Source organism: Podarcis raffonei, chromosome Z, assembly GCF_027172205.1.
Source record: "Podarcis raffonei isolate rPodRaf1 chromosome Z, rPodRaf1.pri, whole genome shotgun sequence".
In the NCBI taxonomy this organism is placed as follows: domain Eukaryota; kingdom Metazoa; phylum Chordata; class Lepidosauria; order Squamata; family Lacertidae; genus Podarcis; species Podarcis raffonei.
In genome coordinates, this window is record NC_070621.1 from 8,975,403 (window position 1) to 8,994,296 (window position 18,894).

General features: G+C 44.7%; 2 protein-coding genes across 5 annotated transcripts in view; both read left to right on the forward strand.

Moving 5' to 3' along the window:
• WHRN (whirlin) overlaps nt 1–1,123 on the forward strand; it is a 116,809-nt gene extending 115,686 nt beyond the window's left edge. For all 4 annotated transcript variants that reach the window (XM_053373823.1, XM_053373825.1, XM_053373826.1 and 1 more), the window contains one exon: nt 170–1,123. In XM_053373823.1, coding sequence (XP_053229798.1) covers nt 170–352 — 183 coding nt within the window. In that variant the 3' untranslated portion in view covers nt 353–1,123. The remainder of the gene's footprint in view (nt 1–169) is intronic.
• A 2,146-nt stretch (nt 1,124–3,269) lies between these two features.
• AKNA (AT-hook transcription factor) overlaps nt 3,270–18,894 on the forward strand; it is a 58,370-nt gene continuing 42,745 nt past the window's right edge. The window contains exon 1 of the mRNA XM_053373617.1: nt 3,270–3,520. The gene's annotated coding sequence lies outside the window, so the exon portion shown is untranslated. The remainder of the gene's footprint in view (nt 3,521–18,894) is intronic.

Here is an 18,894-nt window from a genome sequence, read left to right on the forward strand (position 1 = left end):
TCATTTATTTTAATCTCTTTATCAACCACCCAATAACCACAGTTCTCTGAATAATGTGCAAAATGAAATTGAAAGTCAATGTTACGATTGTTGTGAGCAAAACTCACAACAATATATCAGCTCGTTCTGCCTCTTAATATCTTCTTTCTTTCTTCTGCTCCTGCTCCAGAGGGGAGGCTCTGCCCATAACTGTGGGAAGCTGAAGGTGGGCCACGTGATCCTGGAGGTGAATGGAGTGGCAATGCATGGGAAAGAGCACCGGGAAGCAGCTCGCATCATCGCCGAGGCATTTAAAGCGAAGGACAAGGACTGTGTTGATTTCCTAGTCACTGAGTTTAATGTCTCACTTTAGGGATAGGGCCCAGAAAGGTCCAAAAGCCAAATGCAAGAAAGAAACAAAGCAAGAACAAGGGTTCGAATAGACTGTCACGTGCATGTTAGTACACGTGCACTATCACAAGACCCAGATAACTCCCACCTGAAGCCCAGCAACACATATACGCATGCCGCACACAGAGCACATGCAGGATATATGCTTTGGGTTGTTGCACTGGTACTCAAAGCAGCTTCTCTGCTACCACTCCAAGACTGAGCCCGGCCGGGTGGTCTGTGGGAACAAAGAGCAATGGAACATAGAGGAGAAACAAAGAGAGTCAGTCACCTCCTGATAATAGTTCTTTCCATAAACCATTCTCATCTGGTTGGTGAACTATGGCGTAGATGTCCCATCTCTGCCTATTTTGTCTCTGTGTTTGAATGACTTGGCCAGTCACTTGTCTGAATACCTCACCCCACCCTCTATAGCTCTTCCATTGCTTGCACCGTACAGTAGCATTTTGCACCTGCTTCAGAGCACCTGTGGGTTGGGTGAGGGAAGAGCCCACCTCCACTTCTCGAGCAGTCCTAGAGGAGAGAGGGGCTTCCAGGGGGCGCCATTTGTAATGCTTTGGGGTTTAACCTCTGTGACACACCTGGCGTGAGGTTCTTATACTCTCCCTTCCCACCCATTCACAGCCTGCCATGAACAATGCCTTGTAAATGGCCAGCAATGTCACTGTATTTATATATGAAAGAGCTTGTGCTTTTAATTTTTCAATAAATGAAACATGTTAGGAAATGACAACTTGTTTGATTGGTTATAACAGGGTGGGGAGAGAGCCAGTGTGGTGTAGTGATTAAGAGCGGTAGGCTTGTAATCTGGTGAACCAGGTTCGCGTCTCCGCTCCTCCTCATGCAGCTGCTGGGTGACCTTGGGCCAGTCACACTTCTTTGAAGTCTCTCAGCCCCACTCACCTCACAGAGTGTTTGTTGTGGGGAAGGAAGGGAAAGGAGAATGTTAGCCGCTTTGAGACTCCTTCGGGTAGTGATAAAGCGGGATATCAAATCCAAACTCATCTTCTTCTTCTCCTCAGACCTAGGAGGCCAAATGCAGGCCTCCAGCACTCTCTATTTAGTCCTCAGTACTCTCCCCAGACAACACCCTCCTTGAGTGTTTTTGCCTGGCTAGGATGTGTCCTTTAACTCTTGACAATACCTCTTGCTTGTCTGGGTGGAGGATAGAGAGGGCTGTGTGCATATAGAAACTAGCCCATGGAACGAACCCACTTCTGCTTCTGGCCCCCGCCCATCACTGGCATGTCAAGGTTGCCCTTAAGAAAATGCCGACCCCAGGCAAAAGAATGTTCCCCAGTAGAACTTGCCCTTATGAGGCAGTTACATGGACCAAAGGTCTCCGTCTTCCCACAGCTCATTAAGTGTCCTCCTTCCCCTGTTCCTTCCCAAGCAATCTGAAGTTCGTCATCATCTTGTCTGTCTTTGCTCTGCCCTTTTCATACCTCTTCAGGTTCTGGGAGACGAAGGGGGATGATAGCTGGTCGTAGCAGGAGGGGGAGACAACCTGGCTTCCTTACCAGCCTAACTCATCTCTGCCTCTTGACCTCTCTCCTCTCCTGATGCAGCATCTGTCTCTGACTCTGGACTGCTTTCTGACTGCCTTTTCTGCTCATTTCCTGTTACCTCTTCAGCTTTCAACACCTTCTCCCAGTCTGCTCCCTTTTCTCCCTCTGACCATACACTGTCCCACCACCAATTCCCTGGTTCCCTTCTCCTGGGGGTTCCCTTGGGGGTTCCCCAGCTGGTGCCTGACAAATCTACATCCAGCCAGTCCATGACAATATCAATACAGTGGTACCTTGGGTTAAGAACTTAATTCGTTCCGGAGGTCATTTCTTAAGCTGAAACTGTTCTTAACCTGAAGCACCACTTTAGCTAATGGGGCCTCCCACTGCTGCCGCGCCACCGGAGCCTGATTTCTGTTCTCATCCTGAAGCAAAGTTCTTAACCCAAGGTACTATTTCTGGGTTAGCAGAGTCTGTAACCTGAAGCGTCTGTAACCCGGAGCGTCTGTAACCCGAGGTACCACTGTACATTTAAAAGAACAAAATGCACACATCAGTGACTACTACATGCAACTCAAAAGATGGGCATCCTTTCTGTTTATTACCCCACAAATTCTACACAGTGAAAACCTTGGATTTTTCCAGCTCAGAAGATTCGCATTAGTGCAAACAAGTGAATGTTTATTTTTAGCTGCAGTTAAATGCACATTTTATAAAATCAGCTGAAAACAAGCTCCCCACCCCGTTCACCCACACAGCCTTCTCAGGTCATGAGGAGCAGAGATTGGCAAAAACTCCTATATGAAATAAAAGATGGCACAGAGGAGTTTTGCAAAATGAGGGTCTTTTAGCTTTTATTGAAACACCGTTTATCTTTTCAACTTTACAAAAACCTGAAGTAGGTTTTAGCAAACAAAAATATAATGAAACAACATTTCTTCTGCTGCTGCTGCTACTCAGAGCAAACTATATATGCACACACACACAAAAACACACAACACAAACCAAACATTGATACCAAGAAATCTTTGATGGAGAAAGGAGGAAAGGAGGAAACTTGGTTTACACTAGGGTTGTTGGCTGGGCTGATGGGAGTTGTAGTCCAACAGCATCTGGAAGACCACAGTGCCGCCCAGCTCTCCTTCGGGATTACAGTACTATGTGTTTTGCAAAATCCAGCGGGTGGGGAGAGTCCCCCACGTTCTGGCGAGGAAAAGAAAGAATCGGCTCTTCTTTTTTTTTTACGCGTCGCTCTGCATGCAAATTCAGCCCCGCCCCGATTTCCGACCAATCCCAATATAGCAAGAACTGTCCCGCTTTTAGCAGTCATTGAATTTCAGAGCATACTCTGCTTCTTTGCTAACGGACGCGAGCGGATGTGGGAGGAGGAGCCTTGAGGGCGTATTATGCAGATATCCCACCAAGCCCGGCCTCTTCCATCCCTGGCTATCTGCCTGCCCAGTATTGGAGGAGACTATTGTTAGCCGCCAAAGTTGCAACTCCAGGAAATTGACTAAGGGGGCCAAGCGCTCTTTTCTCGCCCGCGAAGGCGCAGCTGGAGGAAGAACAGAACGGAAACTTTGTCGCGCGCCGAGAGCGGAAGGAAAAGCTGGTCTCTACAGGTGAGTAGCCGGCTCTGGAGACCCCGCGTTTCGCGACTATCAGGAAAGGGCTCCGTGTGGGGAAGGGGCGCGTGAGAGAGACTGTCTTTAAAAGAGGTGGGGAGGCAGCCCAGGATAAATCCCTGCCACCCACCCCAGGCACTGAGAAATCATTCAGTGGCGCTTTGATCCCCCATCTCCACCCCCCCCGCCCTCGAGATGCGCTTTCTCTTTTCTTGGGGAAAAGAGAGAAAAAGTTGAGAACGTGGCCCCAATATGTCGCCAGTTGTGCATCTCTCCCCCTTTTCATGTTTATTTCAATTGTGACTGATTTCCCAGAAGGCTCAACTTAGAAAATAAAATAAAATCTGTCTCTTTTAATAAAGAACAATCTTCGTAGCACACGTCGATGCTTGCTTACTCAGGAGTAAGTCCCGCTGTGCCAGTGGGATGTTACATCCAAGTTAAGGTTGTGTGTAGGGTTGCAGACTTAACGAGTGATGCAGCGCTAAACCTACTAACGTGTATGCAAAGCTAAGCGGAGTCTAGTATGCTTTCAGATTGGATGGGGAACCTCGTGTTGAGATTCCTGCATTGTCGGGGGTTGGACTAGAGCACCCTCGAGGTCTCTTCCTACTCTGCAATTCTTCGAGGGTAAGGATTGTGCGCTGCCTTCTGTGTGTTGTTTCTCCCAAAGCGGGAGAAGAACCTGTTGTTGCTGTGGTTGCATCTTAAAGGGAAAAGGCATTGGCTGCAGGGAAGTTTTGTTGGTATCTGGCTACTTGCTAAGCAACCGAAGGGAACAGTCTAAGGCTGGTGAGTTCATCTGCTTGCTTCTCTTTGAAAGAGTTTTTAGACTTTCCTTCTTAGTTCCAGGGGAAGTGGAAGAGGGGAAGAAAACCACTTAGTTACTGAGGCTGCAATTCTGCATGTACACTTACCCAGGAGTAAGTCCCATGGAACTCAGTGGGATTTACTTCTAAGTAACTATGCTTTGCAACAACACCAGGCTTAGGTGTGTACGTTAAACTGAGCAACAGGGAACTTCCTAAATTCTCCCACGTGACTGGGGGCAAAAGAACTGTCTGCCCCCTTAAGAACATTGCACCTGCTGGATCAGGCCATCTAGCTGCTGGATCATCCCATCTAGCCCAGCATCCTGTTCTCACAGTGACCATCATGGGAAACCAGCAAGCAGGAATTGAGCACAAGAGCACTTTCCCCCCCTGTGGTTTCCAGCAACTGGTATTCAGAAACATTGCTGCCTCTGACCATGGAGGCAGAAAATACGTAGTCATCATGGCTAGTAACCATTGATAGCCTTCTCCATGAATTTTAAAGCCATGTAGTGGTTAAGAGCGGCAGACTTGTAATCTGGTGAACCTTCACGTCTCTGCTCCTCCACATGCAGCTGCTGGGTGACCTTGGGCTAGTCACACTTCTCTGAAGTCTCTCAGCCCCACTCACCTCACAGAGTGTTTGTTGTGGGGGAGGAAGGGAAAGGAGAATGTTAGCCACTTTGAGACTCCTCCTGGTAGTGATAAAGCGGGATATCAAATCCAAACTCCTACTCCTCTTCTTCTTGGTGGCCATCACTGCCCCTTGTGGGTGTGAGTTCCATAGGTTAACTGGGCACTGCATGAAGAAGTACTTTAGTTTATCTGTTTTGAATCTTCCAATATTCAGCTTCATTGATTATCCACAAGTTTTGTGTAATGGGGGGGGGGGGACTTCTCTCAATCCACTTTCGCCATGCGATGCCATTACAGGAAATTCTAGGCTTCCTCTCTGATTTTCTTTTAAGGAGGTGGGGGCGATGGCCAACAAATATCCAGCTTTATTAACGGTATTCAATATGCAACATAATAAACATTCCAGTTCCCCCTCCTCCTTTCAGAGGGAAGTTTTGGTTTAGGCAATAAGTCTACAGTAGTGTTATCCTAAATGGGTTGGACCTAAGTGAGTAGGGTCTGTCGATTGCAGTGGGTCTACTCTGGTTTCATCCAATGTTAGTCATACTCAGTGCATCTCCTAAGAAGTAAGCAAACGAGTTATGGGGTCCTTTGCAGGGTATTGCTATTATTATTTTTTACACTATCCCTTTACCCCTAGAACAAATATTGGCAGGGCGATTGCTGGCTCAATCAGAGATCCCAGTTTACAGATGGAAAGCTGAGAGTCTGACACATAACAGCAGCTTAAGTCAAAGGCTCATTTTCTTTTCGCTGTAAAAAAAATAAAAATCTTAAGGCTATCTATGTAATAAAAAAATAAAAAATACATCAATCATACTTTCATGCTTTATAGAATTTGAGACTTGAAAGCTTCTCTGTTGCACCACCACCATCAACAACCAGAATGTTCTCATGAGTTGCTCAGCTAACAGAGTATTCTGTCTTTGATCTAAAGCTCCAGTGAGTGACATTGCAAACTCTGGGTTCATTTATTACCTCCTGGGGTACATGTGTGTCTGTGTCTGTGGCTTTGCAGTATAACCTAGAGGTATCCAGATGGTACAAAAACCATGTGAAACACAGCTGGGTACAGAAGAATGGAGAAATGCTGTGTTATATAATGTTCTGACTCTACAGTCTCTCTCTCTCTCTCTCTCTCTCTCTCTCTCTCTCTCTCTCACACACACACACACACACACACACACCAGTTTCCTTGTCGTATTGCAGCCTTACCCAGCCTGTTGCCCTCCAAAGGTTGTTAGACTCCAACTCCCATCAGCCCCAATCAGCATGGTCAGTGACTGCAGATGTTGGGAGATGGAGTCCAGCAATATCTAGAGGGCCACAGGTTCCCATCTGCTCCGATTAAAGGGCTCATTTTCAAATATTTGGTTTTTTAATCAAGCAAAATATGCCACATGCCAAGCAGAATTTAAAATTATCAAGCCACCCACTTTGCAAAATTTATGTGATCTCTGATCACGCAGCAAAGCTATAAAGCTGACTTTTAAAACATTTCCTATCAGTTTCAAAAATGTTAAAAGCAAATGACATCCTCACACTTAAGTTTAAGTGTGGAAGACCTTTTAGTTTCTATTTTTTATAAAATAATAAAAAATCCCATATGCTTACTTTCAAAAGAAGAACTAATCAGCTGAGAACGGAACTCAGTGCTGTTCTCAGGGCTGTCCTTGAGAACAGGGAGAGTGCTCTGCTTCTCAGCTCTCCCACAGCTGGACTGTAGATATTGAGTGAGTGGCCAGCATACTGAATGAGTTGAATTCTGTGTTACAGAGTTTGATGCCTTATATATTATACTGTTTATGGATTTTGATGTTTTCCACACTGTATTTAATTTTTACTGCTTTATTGCTTTTTTTTGTAAATCACTTGGGGATCTGTTCTGATGAAAATCAGTGTGTAAGTACTTGACATAAATACTAATAAGTAAATAACTGACCAACTTTCCTCTGGATAGAGTGCAACTGGTTTAAAAATCCACTGGTTTAGAAATCAAAGATGAGTGATGGGTTGAAATTAAAATGTACTTCTCCACCTTAAGCTGCTTGCTTATTTATTTATTTATTTATTTGACTAACTCAGTTGGTTAGAGCATGGTGCTGATAACACCAGAGTTGCAGGTTTGATCCCCATATGGGATAGCAGCATATTCCTGCATTGCAGAGGGGTTGGACTAGATGATCCTTAGGGTACCTTTGAAATCTACAATTCTTTGATTTTATGATTCTAAAAAATACACACCCCTTACATGACAGAAAATATCACAGTGGTCTATGGAGAATGATCTAAAACATTCATTTTAAAAACAGTGATAAATGCAAACATTAAAATCATTTATTTATTTAAAAATATCAAAATAATGAATGAAGCCAGTAATAGTTTTTTGTTTTTGTTTTTTTAAAAAAACTAATATGCATAATAAAATGTAGTGTTAAAATTGCTGCACGTTAAACTTTGATGCCTGGGGAGGTTTGTCAAAACACAAAACAGAAAATTCAGCAGGAGCTGAAAACAGTGCACGGAAAGTGCCTGCCCTAACATTAATAACATTAATAACAATATTTTAAGAGCGCAGAGATAATTCATGTCTGGATTTCATAAAACTTTCCTTGCCAAGAAATTGTAGCCACGTGTCTTAATCTTTAAGCACCATTCTTTGGAAGTGAGCCGGGCTGAGATCTTTGGGACTTAATCCTGTAATTGGTTGCATAATATGGTTTAACTCAAAGTCTCATCATTTTGGTACTTTGGCCGTACTACCTGGAGGGGAAGGGTGGTCCACAATACAGTGGTACCTCAGGTTACATACACTTCAGGTTACATACACTTCAGGTTACAGACTCCGCTAACCCAGAAATAGTGCTTCAGGTTAAGAACTTTGCTTCAGGGTGAGAACAGAAATCGTGTTCTGGCGGTGCGGCGGCAGCAGGAGGCCCCATTAGCTAAAGTGGTGCTTCAGGTTAAGAACAGCTTCAGGTTAAGTACGGACCTCCGGAACGAATTAAGTACTTAACCCGAGGTATCACTGTATGTCTATGATTCACTATCATAGCATAGCCTCCAAACATTCCTATATAACTGAAGTAGGGAGTCTTTTTCAGCCCAAGAGCCGCATTCCCTTCTGGGCAACTTTCTCTAAGCCACATCACATCCCAGCGGTAGGCGGGGCCAGAGGCAAAAGTGGGTGGAGCAATTAAAATTTATCTTTCTACCCGGAAGAGGTCACTTTTGTGCTGCAGACATAGCAGGGCTTGTTTGTTTTCATGTACATGTATATACAGTATAGACACACACACCTCTGTCCTCCATCGAGGCAAACAAAAATCAGCATTATCTAGTCCAGGGGTCAGCAAACTTTTTCAGCAGGGGGACAGTCCACTGTCCCTCAGACCTTGTGGGGGGCCGGACTATATTTTGGAAAAATAATAATGAATGATTTCCCATGCCCCACAAACAACCCAGAGATGCATTTTAAATAAAAGGACACATTCTACTCATGTGAAAACACACTGATTCGCGGGCTGGATTTAGAAGGCGATTGGGCCGGATCTGGCCCCCGGGCTTTAGTTTGCCTACCCATAATAGTCACTCAATATGTATATTAAGCTGTAACATGTTACTACACATTGCACATTGCAGCAAGGTCAAAACACGCAAAGAGGTTGCAAAGCTGAGCCAGTAGTGGATGTGGCTGGGGAGACAGTCCCAAGGGCTGGTCAGAGGGCCCCATTTGCCCCCACTCCCAGACCTGAAGTTTACTATATAGTGGTACCTCGGGTTACAGACGCTTCAGGTTACAGACGCTTCAGGTTACAGACTCCACTAACCCAGAAATAGTACCTCGGGTTAAGAACTTTGCTTCAGGATGAGAACAGAAATCGTGCTCTGGCGGCAGCAGGAGGCCCCATTAGCTAAAGTGGTGCTTCAGGTTAAAAGCAGTTTCAGGTTAAGAACGGACCTCCGGAATGAATTAAGTTCTTAACCCAAGGTACCGCTGTATACAAACAGCCCTTATTTTCTGATACTTGTCTCATTTAAACCCACGAACAAGCCGGGATCACACATTCTCATAGTTTCCCAGGCTCATTTCCCTGGTAAGATGGACTGATAAACACTGTAGCTCTGTGAGGGGAACGTGCTTCTTCTAGCAGCTCTCTGCATCCCAGGATTCCTTTGGAGAGCCCACAACTTTTTAAAGTGATAATGATACAGCTTTAAACATGCTGTGCAGATGAGGCCAAACAAACAACTTGCCAAAATACTGTATAAAGTAGGTAACAATAAAAAAAGGGAATCCAGGAAGAGAGGGGCACAGAATTGGGAAAACAGATGATTTCTTTCCCGTTTTGTGCCTCTTGGACATATTTGAGGAGGGAGGTGAGCAGCTGAACAGAGCACTTAGGAGGGAGAGGAGTCTGTGGCTGGGGAAGATGAATAATCTGATTAGCAAAGCTGACTTCTCTAAACTGCAAGGGGCGGGGAGAAATGTAAGATTCCTCTTAACTGGCCTTTTTCTATACAGTGCATGCTGGTAGCAGGATGCAGTGTATTTCTGGGGAAAGCAGACAGAGGAACTCTCACTAGTTGTTTAAAAGGACTTTCTTTGCTCAAAACGGAACTGGATTGATGCTTCATGTTCTGATAGCAAAATGTTTAAGTACTTGAGAGGGAGGGGAGCAGGGAGAGAAGGAAGCAGGGGTCCTTCAGTAGAATGCGGGGAAACAAATTTTTTTGCGTGCTGTTGTCTAAATTTGACAACTTCTTTTCAATATGGAGAAGGGTACAACGTACCTGCAAACTTCTTTATACATTTTACATTGGAGTAACAATAAGCATAGTATTCAACATAGTTCAGGACATAACAAGTTGCTTTATAGAGTCAGACCAATCGTCCATCTAGCTCAGGGGTCAGGAAACTTTTTCTTTTTTTATATAATAAATGTTTATTAGAATTTTACAAAACATAGAAATCATAGAATCACATAAATCAAACAATCACATAAATCAAAAACAGAAAACAGAAAATACACACTTAGTAAAGAAAAGAAAAAAGAAAAATCCACTTTTAAATTTCAAGGTTCTATATCCCTCTTTCCTGACCTCCTCACATCTCCCTTTTTTGTGTTCCTCTTTATTCCGTCAAATTCAGCAAATTCTAACCCTCTTTCAAACCTCATTTATAATTTATATGTTCCCACTTATTATGTCTCTAATTTCCCTTATCTTGGTCCTTTACTCCACCTTATATACTTTAACATAATGTTATTCTAGTCATACCCCCCTTCTCTTTTTTTAAAATTCTTTTTTCATAGCTCTTTTAACCATATCCCAAATGCCATGTTACCTTCACATCCCACATCATTTTAACATTCAAACATTTTACAATATTTCTGTAGATAATCCTTGAACTTTTTCCAATCCTCTTCCATCAACTCTTCTCCCTGGTCACGGATTCTGCCGGTCATTTCTGCCATCTCCATATAATCAATCACTTGCATCTGCCACTCTTCCACGGTGGGTAGGAAACTTTTTCAGCAGGGGGCTGGTCCACTGTCCCTCAGACCTTGTGGAGGGCCGGACTATATTGGGGGGGGGGTGAATGAATTCCTATGCCCCACAAATAACCCAAAGATGCATTTTAAATAAAAGCATGCATTCTACTCATGTAAAAACACACTGATTCCTGGACCGTCCGTGGGCTGGACTGAGAAGGCAATTGGGCCGGATTGAGCCCCCGGGCCTTAGGTTGCCTACCCATGATCTAGCTCATTGCTGTTTACACTGGCTGGCAGTGGCTCTCCAGGGTTTCAGGCACGGTCTCTCCCAGGCTTTGTGGAGATGACAGGGGTCAAACCAGGGACCTTTTTGCATACATCTCAGATGCCCTGTCTGACCCATGGAGAGATGCTGCCAGTCAGTGTAGACAATACTGATCTAGTTAGAGCAGTGGTCTGACTTAGGTCATATAAGTCAGCTTATGTTCCTCCATGATTTGTCTTCTCATATTTGAATACTGCTTTAAAGGTGACATCAATAAATAGTGTTGGCTCAGATTTTGGAGGGTCTTTTGAGTAGGACATCTTCCATAAGCCACCTCCCATCACCACCCTCAGTTATTCCACCTCCATCCATTGCCACCAGCTCTTCCTCTTTCTCAGTGTGGCTGACATCTGCTTGCTTGCCAGAGGGCAAGCAGGCAGATGCAGCTACTCTTCCTCCACCTTCCCACCACCACCAGCACCACTGATCTGCTTGCTTCCACCCTCTGAAAGTAATAAGAGCCTGCTGGATCAGGCCAGTGGCACATCTAGTTCAGGACCCTGTTCTCATAGCGGCCAGCCAGGTGGTTAGGGGAAGCCAACAGGCAGACTCTTAAGTGCAACAGCCACTCTCTCCTCCTGTATTTTCCAGCAACTTATATTCAGAAACATACTAGCAGGGATACAGGCAACTTGCAACTTACATCCATTTGAGTGCTTTTTGTTTTATGTGCTTGGCAAATCTTTAAAAAAAAACATGGAAAGGGGGCAGCCATCTGGGAAAAAAGACTTTGCCAATCCCACCTGCCATTGAACCCAATGTGCTTTGGCTTTACATGCTATCCCTGGAACAGAACCCCTGTGTAAGTTGAATCACCTGTATTTACTAAAGGCTTCAGATATAGATGACCTCATTCCTGCATCCCATGGCCTCTGTGTAATGCATATTTTCCTGCCCTCACCAGAATTTAATTTAATTTTAATTTTTTTATATTAAAAAATGTATAATTTTTTTTATAAAAAAATTGAATCCAAATAGTTGCTTTAAAATGAAATTATAATGGTGATACTTAGGAGGCTGCTTCTTGCAACTGGTGCCTTCATTTCCACCAAGTTGTCCTATAACTGAGCCCTAAATATAGGGGTTTTTTAGGATTGACAGCCATGACTGCACCTGTTTGCTTGTACCACCCACGTTTTTGAGTTGAAAAAAGGGAGAGAAAGATCAATGTGCTTGGATATATCAGGAACAGTGATCAAAGAATGTGACTAGACTCTGATGACTAATGAGAGTTAATGCACTCATGCCACTTTTGCCCAGTGGAATGTGATACATTAGCAATGGATCAATTGCAAGTTAGATAAATAAATAGTGTCATCCTGGATAAATACTGTTCTGTTTCTAGTTCAACTCATTTTGTCTTGCTGCACCGCTTTCTGTTTAGACCGAGCCTGTCTCAGTTTGATGTGTGAATGGGAGAGGATGATATTTGAAGGGCCTGGGAGACCCTCTCTTAAGGACATAAAGTCCTACTGGATTAGACCCAAAAGTCCATTCCTTACCAGCTTCCCACAGTAGGCAACAAGATGCTTTTGGGAGCCCTACAAGGAGGACATGAAAGCCACCTCTTCACCCATCTCTAGTGACTGGTAACTAGAGATAGACTGTCTTTCAATATGAATGGTCTATATCAGGGGCACAGGTGCTGGGTAGCCCCCAAGGTGGGGGTGGCAGTACATGGCTCATCGTGTGATATTACACATATTTTCCAACACTGCGCAGGCTGGACCAGCATGGCCTAGTGGAAGACTGTGCTGGCCTCTGCAATGTTGGGAGATGCTTCTCAGGCTGGAGCAACCTTGCCTCGTCTGCAGCTTCAATTTTCAGGGGGCTGAGCCCCCTGCTAAGGAATATTGAGGGGGCTGATGACACCTCTGACCCCCAGAGTTGGCATGCCTGATCAGGGGTAGGAAACCTCAAGGCCAGGAGACAAATGTGGCCCTCCAGGCCTCTCTGTCTGCCCCTTGGAACTCTTCACAGTCTCACCCAGTTGCACTCCCCATTGACCCTCCTCAATGCCCTCCTTTGATTGGAGCAGGGGCAGTTGCCCAATCCTCAATTTCCTTGGTCTAACATACCAGCATCTGTTCATTTTTTGCTCTGAGATTAATAACAGTTTTGGTGAAGAGGGGCAATTAAAGGGGGAGTTGGGCTTAAAAAGGCTCCCCATCACCATTCTGTATAGTTGGCCACTGAGCATTCTAAATCCCATTCCTGGGTTTTTTGTGTGTGTGGGGGGGTATTCTTTGTATTTCTACAAATCTTGGGGTTTCTCTAAGCTCCCCTCCTCTGCATGGATGGTGTTGCTTTGGCTACAATAGCAAGGACACAGGCCTCTAACGTCTGAAATAAAAGGTGATGATGGGGCCGCCAATGAATTAAGAACATTAACTCCCTTAGCAAACACTGGTGTACTTGTGTTCATGCCTCTTTTGATTGGTATTTATTACATTTATATCCCATCTCTCCTCTAATACTGCATACTTGGTTCTCCTCCACCACATTTTATTCCTCACAACAACCTTAGGCTGAATCAGCCCCAAATGTCCATGTAGATCTCCCTCCCACACATGGCTAACTTAGGTTCCAGTTAACCCTAACTTAAGAAGAGCCCTGATGGATCAAGCTGATGATCCATCTAATCCATAGTGGCCAACCAGATGCCTCAATAGGAGGACTGCCAACAGGACCTGAGTGCAACAGCACCTCTTCCCATTTGTAGTTCCCAGCAACTGGGAAAGTCCACAAGCCCAGTGTGAGTGCAACAGCCTTCTGCTGCTGTTCTGGCCTAGCAACTGGTGCTTCAAGGTGCTCTTGTTTCTGAACCAGGAGGTTGCATATAGCAATCATCTGGTAGCCAGTCAAGGAAAAGTGGTCATCAACCCTCCTCCATCCCTGATTGATAATCTGCTAGCTTTTGTCTCTGCCTACTGGCTGAGCATCTACTGTCAATGTGTTTATCTCTGCCTGCCAGCCTGTTTTTTCTTTTGTCTTGATTCTCAGTTGGGGCAAATCTGGAATGGTATTTTTAATGACTGCGCCCCCCAACCTTGCTGTAAGAAAATTTGCCATTCAACAGATCCAATTCCCCTTAGCACAAATAACTGATTAAGCAACTATCTGGGATGTTGAATTGCAATGCCATGTGAGTAAAATGACCAAGTACCCAGAAATCAAAGATAATGGGTGGGGGTTTACTTCAGTAAGGTATATATCCAAGCTAGACATACCCTAATTTAGAAGATATTTTACCCTTGCCAGATTCAATGTCCTACCACCTGCATCATAATAATAATAATAATAATAATAATAATAATAATAATAATTAATAATTTATTATTTGTACCCCGTCCATCTGGCTGGGCTTCCCCAGCCACTCTGGGCGGCTTCCAAAAAAATATTAAAATCCTCTAATACATCAAACATTAAAAGCTTCCCTAAATAGGGCTGCCTTCAGATGTCTTCTAAAATTCTGATAGTTGTTGTTCTCTTTGACATCTGGTGGGAGGGCGCTCCACAGGGAGGGCGCCACTACCGAGAAGGCCCTCTGCCTGGTTCCCTGTAACTTGGCTTCTCACAGTGAGGGAACCGCAATTTGACTAGACAGGACTCTGGCACTCTCTCGCCTCGGCCCTGCTCCCACGGTGGCGTCTACCTCTTCCCCAATCTGAGTGACTTTATCTGCAAAAAACTTTGCAAAATCATTGCAGGAGATCATGTGGGGAGACAGCCAGGTGGCCCAGTAAGGGCAGAGCCATGCTTAGCCACCATAGAATACTGACTGGGTTTTGGGGGGCAGAATGAAAAATTGACTGGGATGGGAATGGAAAGGAGTATAGTGGAAGACAACATGGCTGGCAGCCTCAAGAGGAATTTAAATAATCAATAAAAGGTACAGGAGTAAACAGTTTTGTTTAGCTTGGAACATGGGGTTGTTGTTTTTTAAGAGTACAGTGATACCTTGGTTCTCAAACACCTTGGTACTCAAACAACTTGGAACCCAAACACTGCAAACCCGGAACTAAGTGTTTGGGTTTGCGAACTTTTTTTGGAAGCTGAACATGCTCTGTTTTGAGTATTACGCTTCCGATTTGAGTGCCACACTTCCGCTTTGAGTGTTACGCTGAGGTCTGTCTGTTTTTGCTATTTATTTTGTGTTTTTGCAGCTCTTTTTCTTTTGTTTTTGTGACTGTGTGGAACCCACTTCAGCTACTGATTGATTGATTGTGTGACTGCAATACATTGTTTTTTGCTTTCATTTTATGGATCAATGGTCTTGTTAGATAGTAAAATTCATGTTAAATGGCTGTTTTAGGGGTTGTTTTTAAAAGTCTGGAATGGATTAATCCATTTTGCATTGCTTTCTATGGGAAAGTGTGCCTTGGTTTTGGAACGCTTTGGTTTGGAACGGACTTCTGGAACGGGTTAAGACTGAGAACCAAGGTACCACTGTGTGCAATTTATCATAACGATGCATTCTTGGGCATGTTTTCTTGGAACTAAGTTCCACTGTTGTCGTGGGCCTTTCTTTTGATAAAACAGAAGGTGGTGTGGCTCAGTGGTAGAGCATTTGCTTTGCATGCAAAAAGATCCCAGGTTCAATCCCCAGCATCTCCCAGTAGGGCTGGGAAGGACTCTGGCCTGAAATCCTGGAGAGCTGTTGGCAGTCAGTATTAACAGTACTGAGCAAGGTGGACTAGTGGTCTGACTAGTGATATAAGGAACCTTCCTATGTTCCTAAAATGGGATTATACTGTAAGCACAATTCAGCTGGTAGTAAACTTTGCATGAGAAAAGTGGATAAGGAGCAGTTTTTTTAAAAAAAAATAAACCTACAGCCCAAGGAAGTACATCTTCAGCTGTACTGGGTGGAGATTTTACTTTAAGGCATGTTTTGGTCTTGTAATATTAGTCACATCACAAGTTGTTTTGAGGCCGGGCTGACCATTGCTGCAATCAGAAAAGTTGTAAACTGAGATATATCAGCTGTCTCTTAAGAAAGAACAACGTGCTGTGACCAGGATTGGGGTGCTGGGGGTGGGGGTGGATCTTACAGAAAGGTCCCTTCTAAACATCTGTTTAATTGTGCATTCATGATTATTTGTGCTCATGATGGTATTGGTATACGCAATCCTGTTCCAATACTGTTTGTGCCTACGGATGTTTCAGGACTATTTCATTTCTAGTCAGGCTTTGCCCCATAGCTTCCTGTGGAAACCCCATAACTTTTTATGCCACAAATCACAAAGAGTGTCCCTCTCAACGTGATAATGTGGTAACATTGGGGAAGCACTGCAGAACAAAAGTGGAATGATGCATGGAGAGTCCAGTATAAATCAATGTCTAATGCACTGTTATTATTTCAGTTACGTGTTGTGAAATATACTCACAAACCAACAATTACCCAGCATTCTGGAGGGAACCACAGATCTTTCATTGGCACCCCTACCTTTGTCCTTTCTGCAGAATCCCTTCTGCAGTGCTAATGTGCTTGTGGTTTTGCTATAATGTTTTTGGAGATTGGCAAGCAAAGCAGAAGACAAAAACAGCAGGAGAGGCCCAACTGAGGAAGTGAGATGGTGCAATAGAAATGAAATAACTCAAAAAAAGTTGATGAGATCATGTGGGTAGCAAATAGCCTGTCTACAACTTTTTCTGTTTTTTTGTCCTGTAGGTGTTTTTTTTTGCAAAATCATTTCTTGCCTGCCTCATCTGCAGCCCTTGTTAAGAATCATTTGCATTTACAGTGGTACCTCGGGTTAAGTACTTAATTCGTTCCGGAGGTCTGTTCCTAACCTGAAACTGTTCTTAACCTGAGGTATCATTTTAGTTAATGGGGCCTCCTGCTGCTGCCGCATGATTTCTGTTTTCATCCTGAAGCAAAGGTCTTAACCCTGGTACTATTTCTGGGTTAGCGGAGTCTGTAACCTGAAGTGTATGTAACCTGAAGCGTCTGTAACCCAAGGTACCACTGTATATAAAAACATTTCAGAAACAGGTAGTCCTTTGCGTACATCAGAGGGGAATGTTTTTTTCAGCCTGAGGGCTGTATTACCTTTCAGGAAACCTTACTGGGAGCCATGTTTCAGGGCTAGGCAAAGGCACACAGAGCCACAGATGTAAAGTTCAGTAGGCTTCTAGCCACAATGGCTATTTTCTACTTTCACTGTTTGAAGCAATTGGCCTCTTAGCACCAATTGCTGGGGATCACAGGTGGGGAGAGAGATGTTGCACTATGGTCCTGCTTACGTGCTTTCCACAGGCATCATGTTGCCCACTGTGAGAACAGGATGATGGGCTAGACGAGTCCCCTTTGTCCTGGTTCATCTGGTCTCTTCCTATACCCCCAACACCTCTGTATACCATTTGCCTGGAATTGCAAGTGGGCTGTTAGGCTCAAGTCCTGTTTGTGGGCTTCCCACAAGCATCTGGTTGGCCACTGTGAGAAAAGGTTACTGAACTAACTAGATGGGTCATTGGCCTGATCCAGAAGGCTCATCTTATGTTCTTTTTTGGGACATCTGCCTGTACGAAGCTCTGTGTGTTCAGGATTTGGATGAAAAATACTAGGACTTGCAGCTTGTGAATACAGTTCTAGGTGTAATTTAGGGCGTGGCGTGGGTGGCGCTGTGGGTTAAACCACAGAGCCTAGGACTTTCCGATCAGAAGGTCGGCGGTTCAAATCCCTGCGACAGGGTGAGCTCCCATTGCTCGGTCCCTGCTCCTGCCAACCTAGCAGTTTGAAAGCACGTCAAAGTGCAAGTAGATAAATAGGTACCGCTCCGGCGGGAAGGTAAACGGCGTTTCCGTCCGCTGCTCTGGTTCACCAGAAGCGGCTTAGTCATGCTGGCCACATGACCCGGAAGCTGTACGCCGGCTCCCTCGGCCAGTAAAGCGAGATGAGCGCCACAATCCCAGAGTCGGTCACGACTGGACCTAATGGTCAGGGGTCCCTTTACCTTTACCTTTAAGCAAAAGTGGAGGAGGCTACTGGAAGTCTCATGTAAATTTAGGACAGAGAAACAGGCTATTATAATATCTGAAGAGCCCACCTGGAACAGAGGCAGGTCTCAGCTTCTGTGCAGATTTCTTAAAGTTGTTCCCAGTCCAAGCATTGCATGCCAGCATTCTCTGTGACATCAGAAATAAAACCATGTGTTTCAACCTTAAGAATAGCCCTCCTGCATCAGGGTAAAGGGCTCATCTATTTCAGAATTCTGCTTCCCACAGTGGGCCAGTCAGATATTTTCAAGGCATGAAGGCAACAGCCCTCACACGTCGCTTACCTATTTAGCAACTGGTGTCACCATGATCAGAGGCTGCAGGGGCAGCTGTTGTGGCTCAGTCAGGTCTAAGCTGACTATGGAGTACTGGGAGACATTTGCACCTGAGATGGTTGTAGAGAGGAACCTCCCAGATAACCAGAGCTGGTAGGGCCATTCCCTGGACCCTCAGGGGTTCCCCTGAGCCTGAAGCTCCAGATGCCTCCCACTGCACATCACCAGGAGGGAGGCTGTAGTATGGAGGGAGTGCCCATCTTCAGGCCAGAGGGTTGGCCCTCTGAAATTCTCTCAAGGGAGTGGAGCCTGGAAGAGGGAGGCACAGGCATTAAAGGCCTCGATCTGCTCTCAAGCTTTGTGTAAGCAAGCTGCTCATTTGGAGCTGTCCATGGTCTTCCAGCCTTGGTGCTTTTCCTTTCGGTTCCAGTGTCAGACCAGAACATGACAGGTGTTCAGATACCTTGCCTAGGGACATGAAGGTTCCATATGGGCACCACAGCTAGCGGCCTTTGATAAACCCATTCTTCATGAATTTGTCACATTCCCTATTGAAAGGGAAAAAGCTTGACAAGGGGAGCATTATGGAACACCACTTAGGTTTCCAGCTTTTCTTTTCATTAACATCATAAGCAGAGGAGCAATCCAAGTTGCTGTTTTACTGGTGAGTTGTCCTTCCTGTGCCTACTCTGGTTTGTCCTTCAGAAAAGCTTCATGCTGAGAATCTCCATGGTCACAGCTTAGATTTAATCCATAGTGATGTCCTTGGTTCCCAAGTGCGGCAATTACCAGCTGTCTCCAGTTTCAGATGTGGCCTTGCTGT